This window comes from Rhincodon typus, chromosome 1, assembly GCF_021869965.1.
Source record: "Rhincodon typus isolate 14 chromosome 1, sRhiTyp1.1, whole genome shotgun sequence".
Lineage (NCBI taxonomy): Eukaryota > Metazoa > Chordata > Chondrichthyes > Orectolobiformes > Rhincodontidae > Rhincodon > Rhincodon typus.
Window position 1 is genome coordinate 30,249,354 of NC_063332.1, and position 16,378 is coordinate 30,265,731.

The 16,378-nt window shown below is 39.9% G+C and overlaps 1 protein-coding gene across 2 annotated transcripts in view; it reads right to left on the bottom strand.

Annotated features, from left to right (window-relative positions):
* myo5b (myosin VB) overlaps window positions 1–16,378 on the bottom strand; it is a 239,750-nt gene that overhangs the window by 129,248 nt on the left and 94,124 nt on the right. For both annotated transcript variants that reach the window (XM_048599568.1, XM_048599561.1), the window contains exons 6-7: window positions 15,336–15,479; window positions 11,230–11,311 (exon numbers count right to left, since the gene is read on the bottom strand). In XM_048599568.1, the coding sequence (XP_048455525.1) occupies window positions 11,230–11,311; window positions 15,336–15,479 (226 nt within the window). The remainder of the gene's footprint in view (window positions 1–11,229; window positions 11,312–15,335; window positions 15,480–16,378) is intronic.

A 16,378-nucleotide genomic window follows, 5' to 3' on the forward strand; every position in this document is an offset into this window, starting at 1 on the left:
AGGCCCGAAACGTCAGCCTCTCTGCTCCTATGATGCTGCTTGGCCTGCTGTGTTCATCCAGCCCTGCACCTTGTTGTCTCGGATTCTCCAGCATCTGCAGTTCCTACTATCTCCAGTCCAATACTTGACCTTGGATTCGATAACGGCTAAAATTGTGAAATAAATAGCAGTCTGCATCAGGCAGTTAAATCAGCAGTGACAAAAATTACATTCCATCTGTCAATATTTATGCATCAACACAATTTAAATTTCCAGTTACAGACATCAATAAAATATTTCTCTCTTTATAACTCAAAGGAAGACTTGCATTTGCAAGTCAAATTTTACAGCCGTAAGATGTCCCAGACTTCTTGGCTTTATAGCTCATGAAGTACACAGAACAGTTCAACACAGGAACAGGCCCTTTGGCCCATCATGTCTATGCCAACCAAGATGCCATTCTAAACTAATCCCAGCTGCCTGCACATAGTCCTATTCTGTTTCCTGCCTGTACAGGTGTCTGTCTAAATGTCTCTTAAATGTTGCTAAAGCATCGGTGCTTACCACTTATAAAGAGAGATAACACAGGGTGGAGCCGGAGGAACACAGCAGGCCAGACAGCATCAGAGGAGTAGGAAAGGTGACGTTTCAGGTTGGGACCCTTCCTACTCCTGTGCTGCCTGGCCTGCTGTGTTCCTCCAGTTCCACACTGTGACCTCTGACTCCAGCATCGGCAGTTCTTACTATATGTGTCTACCACTTGCCCTTGCAGCACATTCCAGGCACCTATCAACTTCTGTGTAAAAAAAACATGTCCCACACATTTCCTTTAAACTTAGTCCCGCTCACCTTAAACCTATGTCAGAAACTAGGGCCATTTCCACCCAGGGAAATGCCTCAATGGCCTCAATTTTATATACTGCTATCAGGTTGCCCCTCAGCCTCTGATGTTCTAGTGAAAATTATCCAAGTTTGTCCAATCTCTCCTTCTAGCTAATACACTCCGATCCAGGCAACATCCTGGTAAACCTCTTTTGCACCTTCCACATGCCTCCTACAGCGTGTGGCGACCATAATTGTACACAATACTCCAAATGTGGAGTTTTACACAGCTGCAACATGACTTGCCAACTTTTATACTCCGCCCTGTTCAATGAAGGCAAGCACGCCATACACTTCTTTACCACTTTATCCACTTTCAGGGAGTTGTGGACTTGCACCCAAAGACCCCTCTGCATATTAATGCTCCTAAGGGTCCTGCTATTTACACTATGTTTTCTTCTTGCGTTTGACCTCCAAAATGCATTACCTCTCACTTGTCTGGATTAAACACCATCTGCCATTTCTCTGCCCAACTTTCCAACTGATCGGTATCCTTTAATGAATAAAGGAATAAATATCCTTTATTCATTGACCGAATGAGGGCGTCGCTAGCTAGGCAGCATTTACTGCCCATTCCTAATTGCCCAGAGGGCAGTTGAGAGTCAACCACATTGCTGTGGGTCTGGAGTCACATGTAGGCCAGACCAGGTAAGGATGGGAGTTTCCTTTCCTAAAGGGCATTAGTGAACCAAATGGGTTTTTCCGACAATTGACAATGGATTCATGGTCATCATTAGATTCTTAATTCCAGATATTTATTGAATTCAAATTCCACCATCTGCCATGGTGGGATTCGAATCTGGGTCCCCAGAATGTTGTTATCTGGATCTCTGGATTAACAGTCCAGCAATAATACCACTAGGCCACTGCCTCCCCTGAAACTTCCTCACTATTCACAACTCCAGCAACTCTGGTGTCATCTGCAAACTTACCAATCAGACCACCTACATTTTCATCCAAATCATTTTTACATATACATTGCAAATAATGAAGGTCCCAACACTGATTCTTTCAGAACATCAGTGGTCACAGACCTCCAGTCAGAAAAACATCTCTCCATAATTATCTTCAGTCTTCTATGGCCAAGCTAATTTTGTCTCCAGCTTACTAACTCACTGTGGATCATGTGCCTCAATATTCTGGATCAACCTACCATGAGGGACCACGTCAAATGCTTTAGTAAAGTCCCCATACTCAATCATCATCATCACTTCTCAAAAAACTCAAATCAAGTTTGAGAGACAAGACATCCCCCACATATAGCCACCCAACAATCCCGAATAAGTCCATTCTTTTCCAAATGCAAATAAATAAAAGTACTTTTCAATGTGTTCACTGCTACAATGACAGATCATTTACAGCAAGTTCCAACAAACAACAATGCAGTAATAACCAGGTTATTGGTATCAGCAATATGGATTAAGATGACATTGGCCAGATCACCAGGATAACTGCCCTGCTCTTCACTCGGGATTTTTTTGTATCTACCTGAAAAAGCAGGCAGGGACTCAACTCAAACTTTCACCCAAAAGATGGCATCTCTGGCACTGCACCATTCCCTCAGTAATGCAGAGGAGCATCAGCTTAAACTTTGTTCCAAAAGAACAAATAATAGAATAAAAATAGGAAAGCTCCCTTCTTTGTGCCTAGCATTTTCAATGAGACTCTTTGTCAACAATCACAAGATTGTGGCCAATTACAATGAAGAATCTCAAACACCTCATTTAATGGGCTCAAAACCTTTGTACTCAAGACTTGAAAGTGGGTACAAGCAGGATATTCACTGCGGAGGTTACTGCAGCAGAACTTGAATTTATCCTCATCTATTGTTTACACACACGTCCTTTCCATATACAATATGTTAAAGAGGCAGTAATGAAAACCTTTTGGAAGTCATATCTCTGGTTTATCTGCCCAGTCACCAATTCTTTGTTTATGCTTTTATTCTGAAGTTTCAGGTACAGTGTTAGGTAGTTAAAACTTACTTCCAATTGGTCAGCTTTTTACTCATCACACATGGAACAGGAAAGGTCAGAAGTATTAGGGCAGAGAACATACAAGAGTTTTGCAAAGCAACTGAGATCTCACAACTGGTTATAAAATTTGTTGTGGATTGATCTTTTGGGCTCAATAATAAACATAAGATTTTCAGTGACACATGCAATAGTCTGCACCTTTGATCCAATGCAGAAATTCAAAGATCCTTAGACAAACCATGACCACTTCCATCTTGAAGAACAAGGGCAGCAGATACATGGGAACATGACTGCTCTGCAAAGATCCTCACTGTCCTGACTTGGAAATATATTGCTGTTTCTTTACCGTCACTGGGTCAAAATTCTAGAATTCCCTTCCTTAGGTCATTGTGGGTCTATCTACAGCATGTAGACTGCAGCAGTTCAAAAATACAGCTCACCACTCACTTTTTCAAGGGCATGTAGGCCAGCCAGCAATGCCCACATCCGAAGAGTGAATATATCTTTTTAAAAACAAAGCATGTCCTAGTCTGAAATTACACCATAATTTATTCTAACTTGGTTGAATATGTAAAGTATTAAGCAATTACATTTCCGCAATGGACTGCAACAGTAGCAAAGATTTTATTAAAATTTGAATATTAGAAAAATTATTGATCATTTTGAATTTACTTTGTTTATTGGGATCATGAAGATGTGGCCAACATGTGTCTCCAGGCCCACAGCTGCAAGGTTGACTCTTAACTGTACCCCTCTCCCATCCCCCAAATACCAATAACCAGGCTTCCAACTTGCCAAACTGAAGAACATTAATTTCTACCCACTATAGCTGAATTGAAGTGGTTGACTCGATGACATGATAGGGGCCTTCTTACCCAAGCTCTCTGATCCTATTGATTCAGATTTTAGCTGATTACACTTATCTAATGTGATTCCTGAACCTTCTTGAAAATGCTGCAAGAGATCAGCAAATTCTTTGGAGAGAGAGGCTGGAAATTTAAATTCCCAACGAGTGAATGAACTGCTGGAAGTGTACTGACGGTTTGAGACTTACAGTGCTCAGCACAAAGGATTAAAACGGAATATGATTAAATTAATAATTAAATGTGCTGTGCTGTGCTAATTAGAATATCTTCAATGTAGTTTTTGTTTACAATCAGAGAATGCAGACATCTGTCCACAGTATTAATTTGGAAATTGTCTCAGATGAGACAATCTCTTGAGCCGCATTTCATTTGGCTGAAATCCATAACTGTCATAAATTAGTGCACTTCAAGAGAGACAGGATCACTTACGATATTAGTTGCATCCAATTTGGGGCAGAAGAGAGAATGATTGATTGACTGATTTTGGCTGAGCTGCAGACCACAGTCATGCTGTTGCGGAAAGTACAGAGAAAGAGTCCCAGTAGAAAATTAACAGGAAGAATAATGGAAAATTAAAAGGGAAACCAACTGTGGTCCACTTTCATATACCTCGAAGGACTATAATAAAACGATCCACCAATTTGCTGACCGAGAATTGGTACATGGAATGGGAAGTCAACAGGAACATGACACTGAAAAGAATTATCCCTCTACATCTCATTCCCACTTTTTACCCCCATTCTTGCATTTTACAAAGCAAAGCTGTACTACCTTTTCTTTAAACCATTTTCCAAAGAGAATAAATTATCCTCTTTTAGTTTCTCCTTGTAATTCAGTTTCAAAATATCTATAATCAATTTTTGTTTGCCTTGTTCAAAATGTTTCCATGCCCTTCTGCATCCAACACTGACCATTAGGCGATAATACCACTAGTATCACTGGACTGTTAATCCAGAAACCCAGATAATGTTCGATTCCCACCATGGCAGATGGTGGAATTTGAATTCAATAAATATCTGGAAATAAGAATCTAATGATGACCGTGAATCCCTTGTCGATTGTCAGGAAAAATCCATCTAGTTCACCAATGTTCTTTAAGAAAGTAAACTGCCAACCTTACCTGGTCTGGCCTACATGCAACTCCAGACTCACAGCAATGAGGTGGACTCTTAACTGCCCTCTGGGCAATTGGGCATGGGCAATAAATGCAGCCTAGCCAGTGACGCCCTCATCCCGAGAATGAATAAAGAAAAAAGTTTCATCACCATTCTGGATCAGTAGCTCTTTCTTCAATTTATACTCATCAGTTGTTATTTGATTATTCCAATAACTTTTTTTTTGAGACATTCATGACATGATATAGGCATTAGTTGAATCTATTATTTCTCCCACTTCTCTTTCTAGCAGAGATGCCCTTTAAAGTTTTACTCCTCATTTCAAAGCATCCAGTTCTCCCACACATTTGGCAAGAAAAATAAACGTGGACATTCATCCAAACATTGTTGCTCATTTCTGTACATCTTGAGGTCAAAGACAAAACATTCAAGGGCAGTTAGCAATTTTATGTCACAGGAAAGGGTCTTTAATTCCTTTGAAGAAACAGGAAATTGATATAAATTGGTTTTTGTACATTACAAAGTAGATCGGCAAAGATCTTCCAAAAAGAAGTGATTTGCTACAGGGACGGATTCCAATTAGAGATACGAAAGGAAAAATCAAGAAAGTATGCATACAAATCACAGGATTCAATTTATTCAAATTCATAATGAAAATGATTTATAATCAAATTCGAGAAAGAAAACTTGTGTGGTACTCTCATTGTATCAGTGTTGAAGCCAGCAATTTCTGGAAACTATGGCCTGCAGTTGGTCAAAGTACAGCATTGTACCAGCAGGTAACAAATTTATACATTTGGTCGCTAAGTCTGGCATGTTACAGTTATACAGCCACTCAAATTAAGGTAATTGAATGACTTGCAGAGAAACGTTGTCGATTTCTATTGACTTGGCTTGGTAAAAATGTTCAAATAGCTTTCGCTGATATTTTTGCATCTTATCGTGCAGCATTTCTTAGTATGCATTGAAAATTTCTAGACTTTACAGACAGAATCATAATTATGACAGCCTGTTTGGTCCTTTGAGTCCATGCTAGCCTTTCATGGGCCAATCCAATCAGTCCCATTTCCTCCTTCAATCCAAACGTTTATTTCACTTAAATGGTTATCCAATTTCCTTTTGAAATCATGAATCATTCCCCTTCCATCACCCTCGTAGGACAAGATTACAAATATTACCAGAGTGTAAAAACATGTTCCTCAAATCCCTTGCATATGCTCCCCAAAACATTAAATCTGTGTCAGAAATAGTGGTTTCCAAAGCCAGAGGATTGACAGCAAGTTAGTACTAAAAAGGAAGAACAAGAAATTGACCAGGAAAGGGCGAAAAGACAATATAAATTCAGGCCGATGGGCATAAAGGTAGACTATAAAAACTTCTATTGGTATGCAAAAGGAAAAAGATTCACAAGGATAAATGTAGGCCCATTACAGATGGAGAAGGAGAATTTACAATGGAGCAGAAGGAAATGGCAGAGAAATTCCTTTTCATTTGTCTTCATGAAGATGATTCAGCAAATCTCACAGAAAAATGGGCAACCAAATGACTTGTGTAACTGAACTGCTGAAAGAATTAGTCTTAGTAAAATTTGCCGAGGTTCGATAAATCTCCGGGACCAGATAAGCTTCATCCCAGAGTGTTAAACGGAGTAGCAACAGAAATAACGATATAGTATTTCTCATAATTCTAAAACGAAAGCACGTTGCTGGGACTGGAGGGTATGAGCTATAGGTAGGGACTATTTTCCCCAGACTGTCAGTGACTAAGGGGTGACCTTATACAGGTTTATAAAATCATGAAGGGCATGGATAGGGTAAACAGCCAAGGACTTCTTTCTACAGTGGGGGAGTTCAAAAGAGGGCATAGGTTTAAGGTAAGGAGGGAAAGATTTAAAAAGGACTGAGAGGTAACTTCTCACGCAGAGGGTGGTGCATGTCCAGAATGAACTACCAGGGCAAGTCGTGGAGGCTGGTACAATTCCAATATTTAAAAGGCATCTGGATGGGTAAATGAATAGGAAGGGTTTAGGGGAATAAGGGCCAAATGTTGGCAAATGGGACTAGGTCAGATTGTGATGTTTGGTCAGTGCGGATGATTAGACCAAAGGGTCTGTTGCCATTCCGTATGACTCTTCTTCGAAATGCTAACCGTTTCTCTCTCCACGGATGCCGCCAGACCTGCTGAGTTTCTCCAACACTTGGTTTTTATTTTATATCTTTCATAATTTTATAGATTCTGGAAAGGTTCCTACTAAAAGGCTTCCTGACTCGAAGGTACCAAACGTTACCCTGCTATTTAAGGATTTTGGGGTAGCAAGGAGGTTCAGTGGTTAGCATTGCTGCCTCTCAGCACCAAGGACTTGGGTTCGATTCCACCCTCGGGTGACTGTCTGTGTGGAGTGTGCATATTTTCCCCATGGGCTTCCTCTGGGTGCTCCGGTTTCCTCCCGCAGTCCAAGGATGTGCAGGCTAGGTGAACTGACCATGGGAAATGCAGGGTCACAGGGATAGGGTTGAGGGGTAGGTCTAGGTGAGATGCTCTTTGGAGGGTCAGTGTGGACTCAATGGGCCAAATGATCTGCTTCCATACTGTAGGGTTTCTATGAGGATGTGTGGAGAACCTCAGGCACAATAGGAGATGTCAGCAGCAGAGAAAATATCGGAATCCCTTATATAAAGGATACAAGGACTAAACATTTAGAAAAGATGTGCAAAATTGGGCAGAGTCAACATGGACTTATGAAAGGGAAATCATGTTTAACAGACTTGAAGATTTTTGAGGATACTCCTTGTAGATAAGCAATGGGGCAAAAGAGGATGTGATATATGTGGATCTTCAGAAGGTTTATGATAAGGTCTCATGGAAAGTTAGTATATAAAATTAGAGGACATGGGAACTGTTTCACATTTTCCCACATTGTACTCATTTGCTCGATTTTTGCCCCCTCACTCAGCATATCTATATCCATCTGCAAACTCTTGTTTTCTTCATAACATACTCTCATAACTGCCTTAGTGGTCTCTGTAAATTTAGCAACAATGCCTTCACAACCAAAGAACAAAGAAAATTACAGCACAGGAACAGGCCCTTCGGCCCTCCAAGCCTGCGCCGTTCCAGATCTTCTATCAAACCTGTCATGTATTTTCCAAGGATCTGTATCCCTCTGCTCCCTGCCCATTCATGTATCTGTCTAGATACATCTTAAATGACGCTATCGTGCCTGCCTCTACCACCTCCGCTGGCAACGCGTTCCAGGCACCCACCACCCTCTGCGTAAAGAACTTTCCACGCATATCTCCCTTAAACTTTTCCCCTCTCACCTTGAAATCGTGACCCCTAGTAATGGAATCCTCCACTCTGGGAAAAAGCTTCTTGCTATCCACCCTGTCTATACCTCTCATGATTTTGTAGACCTCAATCAGGTCCCCCCTCAACCTCCGTCTTTCTAGTGTAAATAATCCTAATCTACTCAATCTCTCTTCATAGCTAGCGCCCTCCATACCGGGCAACATCCTGGTGAACCTCCTCTGCACCCTCTCCAAAGCTTCCACATCCTTTTGGTAATGTGGTGACCAGAACTGTACGCAGTATTCCAAATGTGGTCGAACCAAAGTCCTATACAACTGTAACATGACCTGCCAACTCTTGCACTCAGTACCCCGTCCGATGAATGAAAGCATGCCGTATGCCTTCTTGACCACTCTATCGACCTGCGTTGCCACCTTCAGGGTACAATGGACCTGAACACCCAGATCTCTCTGTGCATCAATTTTCCCCAGGGCTTTTCCATTTACCGTATAGTTCGCTCTTGAATTGGATCTTCCAAAATGCATCAACCCTTAGCTAAATCATTGATACAAATTGTAAAAGGTTTAAGCTCCAGCACAGACCCTTTTAGGTCTTCAGTCATCACACAAGGACTTATTTATGGATTTGTTTTTGTGCTAACGAGGCAATCTTTCACCCAAGCTAGTATGTCATACCCATCACAGAGCGCTTTTATTTTCGCATTACCCTTTGATATGGCTCCTTTTGTATTCATTCACAGGGCAGGGTTTTACGGGGGCTTAGCCAGCATTTATGGCTCATTCTTATTGCTCTCGAGAAGTCGGTGAATTGCCTTCTTAAACCGCTATCCGAGTTTCTCCTATCACCGATAATGGAGAGTTTTGTTAGAGTCCACCTCAAGTTAGTTGGTTAACTGTCCATTACCATTCACAACCAGATCTGGCAGAATTGCAGTACACGATCTGATCTAATGGCTACGTAATCACTTAGCCCTGTTTATCACATGCAGCTTCTACAGCTTAGCTTGTACTTTTGTTGTAGCTTCAGGTTGGCATCTCATTTTTAGGGCGTTTTTTTTTTAAGACAAAAAAAAAAAAAAGATATCCATTCTTCCATCTAGCATCATCAACAAGGCCAATGTGTTGCCCATAATAAATGTCCTCGACATGGAAGGTTCGCTAGTTCATTTCAGAGGGCAGGTAGTAGTCAACTACATTGCTGTAGGTCTGGAGTCACATAGGCTGGACAAAGTAAGCATGACAGATTAGGACTCTTGTAGCACAGTGTTAGCGCTCCTACCACCGGACCAGGGGGCCTATATTCACATTCCATCTACACCAGAGGTGTGTAATAATGTCTCTGAACAGGGCAATTAGAAAATTTAAAAATACGTCCTTATAAAAGGACACTAGTGAAAAAAATTGTTTAAAACAACAATCGATGATGGCCTCAGTCTTTGTTAACACTAGATTTTTATTCCAGATTTATCAATTAAATTAATTGATTTTAAATGCCATCAAGCCACTGGATTATTAGTCCAGTAACATCTTTTCAGTAGCCAGTTAACCTTCAAGGAGTTTAATCCTTGTAATCACCAAATCAAAATTCTGAAAAACGTTCCATTCCATTGCATAACGAGCATTAGACTAGCCCTGTAAATATCCTCAGATCTTCTAGAAAATAACCTACACTACAAAGCGCTAAAAGGCACCCAAGTTAATGAGAGAGCGCTAATTTGTGATGAGACATATGCCATGTTCATTACAGTGACAGATCTTAATTGCGTTGCGGAGATCAAATCTTTGAAATCAAGTTTATTTCATCTTGTTGGCAAACCTTGTTAATTTGCAAATGCTTCACTATTTCACGAAAGCCCTTCTAAGTATTTTCTGCGTTTATCAGATACCAAGTACATAAATCATATTAACCAATCATTGGAGAAATTGATTCCAAACATTTTTCACTTTCACTCGTTTGCAAATTGATATGCACTACTTAAGCAGTAACATGCAGAGTTCACGTTTATAGTCTTGTTTGTCCAACTGTCATAACAGCTTGAATGTCACCAGTGTTTTTTATACTCTGAAGAATGATACAGATTGCATTACTGTCAGACACCAGAATACACAGGGCTAGAGAATAATATCTCAGACTAGCTAGAAAATAGTTTGCTTCCTATATTCATGCATTGATTTTCCTATAAAATCTGTAGTTTTAGTAAACTTACCCATATTGTTTAACATTTTACCAGGAGAATAATTCAAACATTAACCACATATTTTAAAAACTGTAAAGCACAAGATTAAGAATTAATTCAGTTTTTTTTAAAAAATAACACATTTAAAAATACTAAAATGTATTCATTCAATTAAGGAACTCTGCTCCTCACCATTTAATGCCAAATTCAAGGACTCATTGTATGCTTTACGTTTGTTAAATAAATAAATGTAACAAAATCTTTGATACATTATGATAACTAGAGTCAAGCTAGTTAATCCAGGATTTGCATTATTTCTTGGCTTTTATCCACTATGTTTTTAATCAAAAGCCCTGGGTTCCACATTTTATTAATTTCCTTCTTGACCTATTTTGTCATCTTTAAAATTTGTACTTGAATTCCTCCAGGTCTCTCTTGTTAAACAAAGGTGGTCCACGGTGTCTGTAAAGTTGACGTAGAACGATTTTGTTGCACTACCTGAAGAAGTGCAGAAAACCCTGTGGGTACCCTGTTGATGCTACCCCCTCAGCTAAAAAACACCAAAAAGTCCAAACTGCATTTTATGGGACCTTGCTGCATAACAACCATGACAGCTCTTCAAAAGGAATTAATTAGGTAGCTACAAAGCACTTGGGCAATTCACAGGACATGCTGACATTCTATTTAAAAGTCTTTTATTTTACTCAGTACAAACAAGGGAAGCAAAATTAAGCTGGTCATGCAAATGAATCACCAGCAGGCAAATGTATATTGCCTATATTAACATTTTGGCTTTTCTAACACCAATATGATCGTGGGAACATTTCCAAAACAGTGCTTTTCTGGCAATGAATTCATAAATAAGGCAAAGGGTGAAACTGAATCATTTTATTTTGGTATCGGAATAGTTGGATGAACGAACTTACTTAGGTTCAGTTCTTTGAAATCAGGTCGATTGGCCGAGGCACACAATTGGTAGAAGATATGGTAGTTACGCTCATCTTCTGCCTAAACAAAGACAAAAGGCAAAAATGTTTTTCTCTTAGTGAGATTTTCTTTAACACAAATTTCTCTTCTTCCCGTACTCGATTCCTGCCTTACCTACTTTTCTCATCAACCTGTTCAGAGATGTTATTACACAACTCTGGAGCAGGTGGCACTTGAACCTGGGCCTCCCAGTCTAGGGGTAGGGGCATTAATCACTGCACCACAGATGGCCTCTTCATTCTTGTTTTATAAGGGAGATCTGTGACCCATTCCAGGATGTCAATATGCAACATACAAACTAGTTTAGAATTATCCAGCTGATGGGTAAGACAAGTTGTCCTTCCAAAGTTCTTTCTACTCCTATTAAAGAAAGAAGAGGCTTTTGATTCATTCTCCATAGAGCCCTGCCAGTGTTGAAACTTCAGTTGTTCTGCACCTATCACTCCAAGGTACTGGAGCACAATTGCACTTTATAACCAGTTTGCAGCATGTTCACAGCAGGCCAAGCAGCATCAGAGGAGCAGGAAAGCTGACGTTTCGGGCCTAGACCCTTAAGGATGCTGCTTAGCCTGCTGTGTTCATCCAGCTCTACATCTTGTTACCTCAGATTCTCCAGCATCTGCAGTTCCTACTATCTCTGCAGTATGTTCACCTTTCTTTTCATTAATGCTTGACGTTTTAAAAGCAGTCTTGTTGAATTTGAGGTTTACTTAAAATTGTTTTACAGCATTTGCTGAATTACTGTCCTCTCGAAAGCAATTTTAAAAAATAAAACAGAATATGATGGTAGTAGATACTATTTAATTGTTTCATTTGTGATGTTAAATGTAAATAAAACTGCAAAGTGATTGTAAGTAATTAAATATCAAGCGTTCTGGGTGTCTTGAAAATGAACCAGAAATGCTACGTAAACAGATTGATCGATAATACACATTTGGTAGCTATCTTTTGTATTTTAAATCCAAGTACATATTACCCTCCAACTAACTAATAATGAAGAGATTTTTTTTTTTAAAAATCATTCAAGGGTTTAGAGCTTCATTGGTTGTGCCAGCTCTACTACCCACTCCTAATTGCTTTGTGGTGGTGTTAATGCTATAGTGAGTTCCAGGATTGTGATCCAGCTACTGCGGGGAAAGGTGATATATTTCCAAATCAAAAAGATCACTGGCCAGGAGCAAATCTGCAAGTAGTGACGTTCCTTTGTTTGTTTTAAATTCACTCATGGAACATGGGCAGCGCTGGCTGGCCAGCATTTATTGCCCCTCCTAGTTGCCTTTGAGAAGGTGGTGGTGACCTGCATTCTTGAACTGCTGCAGTCCATGCACTAAGTAGACCGACAATGCCCGTAAGGAGGGAGGGAATTCTCGGACTTTTACCCAGCGACACTGAAGGAATGGTGATATATTTCCAAATTCCATGTATCTGCTGCTCTTATGCTTCTACATGGTTGTGATCATGGGTTTGAAAGATACTGCCTAAAAAAGCTTTTGTGAATTTCTGCAGTACCTATTGCTGCTATTGCTGCTATTACTGCGCGTTAGTGGCGGAGGGAGTGAATATTGGTGACTGTGGTGCCAGTCAAGCAGGTTATTTTATCTTGTTTGGTGTCAAGTTCCTGGAGTGTTGTCAGTGCTGCACTCATCTAGGCAAGTTGGCAGTATATCATTATGTTCCTGAATAGCGCCTTTTAGACAGGCTGTATTGGAGTACAACTCTGCTCCTGCTGATGGCCCAGAAGGCCTCTGGATGACCGGTCTAGATCTGGTAGAAGTCTATCGCCTTTAGCAACTCTTGCAGCAATGTCCTGGAACTGGTCATCAACCACAACCAGCTTCCAATGTGCCAGGTATGACTCCAACCAGCAGAGAATTTTCCCCTGAACGCCATTAAATGTAGTTTTGAGAGGGAAGAGCAGCCACAGAAAGTCAAGTCAAGGTCTGACTGACTCAGCATCCACTTCTTTTTCTAGTACTGTTTCCTCCTCCTTTCGCCTACATAACAAATAAGAGCAGAACCACACAACCTTATCAGGCTGCTCTGCCATTCAGTACAATCAGGGCTAATCTTTTGTCTCAAATTTACTTTCCTGCCTGCTCTTCATATCTCGATTGCCCATGTCAACAAAATTCCATCAACCACAGCAATAAACATAATCAGCAATGGAACATCAATTGCCCTCTGATGTACTGAATTCTAAAAGAAAAAACACAATATTTTCAGTGAATTAATTCCTCATCTCAATCTTAAATGATTGTACCACCTCCCTCTCGAGGCTTTACCTTTGTTTCCCGATTCCCTAGTCAGAGGAAAACAACTTCATGTCTACTATATAAAGACCCTCATAACCTTGCATGTTTCAGGGAACTTAGTTCTCATAATTATGGGCTTTTGAGTTGAATAATCAACTGTAATCATAATAAATGGCACAAAACTGAATGGCCTACCCCTGCTCATATTTTCTATGTTCTATGTAATTCCAGACAGCAAGGTCTAATTTAGTCAGCTCATAGGATTACCCTTTCAACCCAGGAAACAATCTAGTAAACCTTCACTGTATTGCCTCCAAAGCAAGAGTATCCTTCCTCCAGTATAAAGACCAAAAGGTGTGACCTCCAATTTCCAAATGATACAGCTGCATTTGAAAATTCCCCAATACAGATTTTGGACATGCACCCATATGCTACGGTGGCTCAGTGGTTAGCACTGCTGCCTCACAGCACCGGGGACCTGGGTTCAATTCCACCCTCGGGCAACTGTGTGTGGAGTTTGCATATTCTCCGCATGTCTGCGTGGGTTTCCTCCGGGTGCTCCGGTTTCCTCCCACAGTCCAAAGATGTGCAGGGTAGGTGGATTGGCCATACTAAATTGCCCGTAGGGATATTTAGGTTAGGTGGGTTAGACAATGGAAATGTAAGGATAGAGGAGTGAGTCTGGGTGGGATGCTCTTTGGAGGGGCGGTGTAGACTTGTTGGGCTGAATGGCCTGTTTCCACACTGTAGGGATTCGATGATTCTGTGCTATGATTCCATGCTTTACCATTTTGTGGCACCACATCATTCCACTACAGTTAGACAACTTGTATCAGTAGAAAGCTAATTGTTCTTAACAATTCTCAATCACGAAAAACCCATTAGTCAGTAACCTTATCAATAGAACCACAATCATTTCAGACCAATAATTAGACTTGTTAAATTAAAATCCATCAGGCAAGCCAAACAGAATAAATAGTTGTATAGTAAATTGGTACGGCAGATGATGGATGCTTTAGTAAAACTGTTGCTAGACAGAGTAAAAATTATAGTAATCATTTCAAATAATCTAACATATGAACAGAAGTGTAATATTCTACTTTTGCAGAAGGTGGAAAGCAGTCAGTTTCATAATTTTGGAAATCACTTCAATTTTTCAGCAAGAGAGAAGTCATTATTATCTCTATTTTATTATCTCTATATATTATCTCTATCTCTCAGATCAGTGTGGCTCAATCCTATCTAATGTTACGTTCTTCCTCAAGACATAGATGCAACAGAAAGCAGACAAATATGCAGAATAATAAAAAAAAGTGACACAAAGTAGAGGGGAACTAACTGGACAGTGTAACTGGTAAAACACCGTTTAGGATAATAAATGAGGAAATTCAGATATTTTATTCATGAATTTAGGATAAATTCTCTTTTTGGGAATATGGATGACAATTCAACATGTGATACGTAAAAATCTACAAATCAAATTGATAACATCAATACATCACGTGAGTATTGAGTGAAAAGTAATATGCTTGAACGTTTTCAACTATGCCAACAAAACCCAGCACCAAAAGATGGCAGCTATTTTGTAGGGTCAGGGATTGATCAGCTGAACTCCAAGATTAGGTGAAAGTCAGCATTTATTTTTGTATCTTCCTGTCTGGTTTGAATCTTCAGTGAAAAAGTGACATTTTAGAGTTGTTGTACTCCATTTCACCTTATATAGAATATTTTAAAGTTGATTTGTTATTGTGTATGACCTAATAAATTCTACTGCAGATATCGTGGATACGAACCTGGAAAACCACTCTGGACTTTTCTAGCAGATAGGTTCGCATATTGGCACCAATTATGTAATATTGTCGGTCAAAACCAATTTGGATGTATTTTCCAAAGCGGCTGCTGTTATCATTCCTTGTTGTTTTAGCATTACCAATGGCCTGTTTAAGAAGAAAGAAAATGTGAAATTATTAAAACCTGGTAATGACATATGAACCTAGATGTTTTAAGAAGCTCAGTATTCTACAGAATCAATAGTGTTGCAACAAGAGCAGTGGAGCTGCAAGTTAATTTTTCAGCAGGCAAACCCACTTTATTACCCAATATCACAATCCGGGGAACAACAATCACCACGATCACTATTATTGCAATGCCTTTAAATGTAAGGGACCATTGAAAAAAGATCCTTCAGAGTAGTGCTATAAATTATAAAACCACATCAGGAGGCTATAGGTCAAGTGGCCAAAAGCTTTAAAGATGTAGTTTTTAAGTAGTATCTTAAAGGAGAAAAGTGAGGTATAGGAATGGAATTCCAGAGCTTGGGCCGTAACAACTGAAGGCAGGGCTACCAATTGTGAGCAATTATGGTTAGGAATGCACAAGAGACCTGAATTAGACAACTGTTGATATCTCAGAGGGTTGCAGGATTAGAGGAGATTACAGAGATAGGCAGAGGCAAGACAGATTCGGATATACGGATAAGAAGTTTATGAATCTATGACAAATATGATAGTTGCTTAGATAATTTGATGACATCAACAATGTAAAAACAAATTGCTGGAAAAACTCAAGAGGTCTGGCAGTATCTGGGGAGAGAGAAACAGTTAGCATTTTGCGCTCAATATGACTTGTCTTTGGAACCAAAGTTCTGAAGAAGTGTCATTTTGGACTCAACGTTTAACTCTGTTTCTTTCCCCACAGGTTTAGCCAGACCTGCTGAGGTTCGACAGTGCCTTTTTGTTTTAAGTTTCTGATTTCTAGCATCCACAGACTGTATATCTGAACGTTAACTATGAGTTCTACTTCTCCATCATTTCTCCCAACATTGCACTGCTTGTAT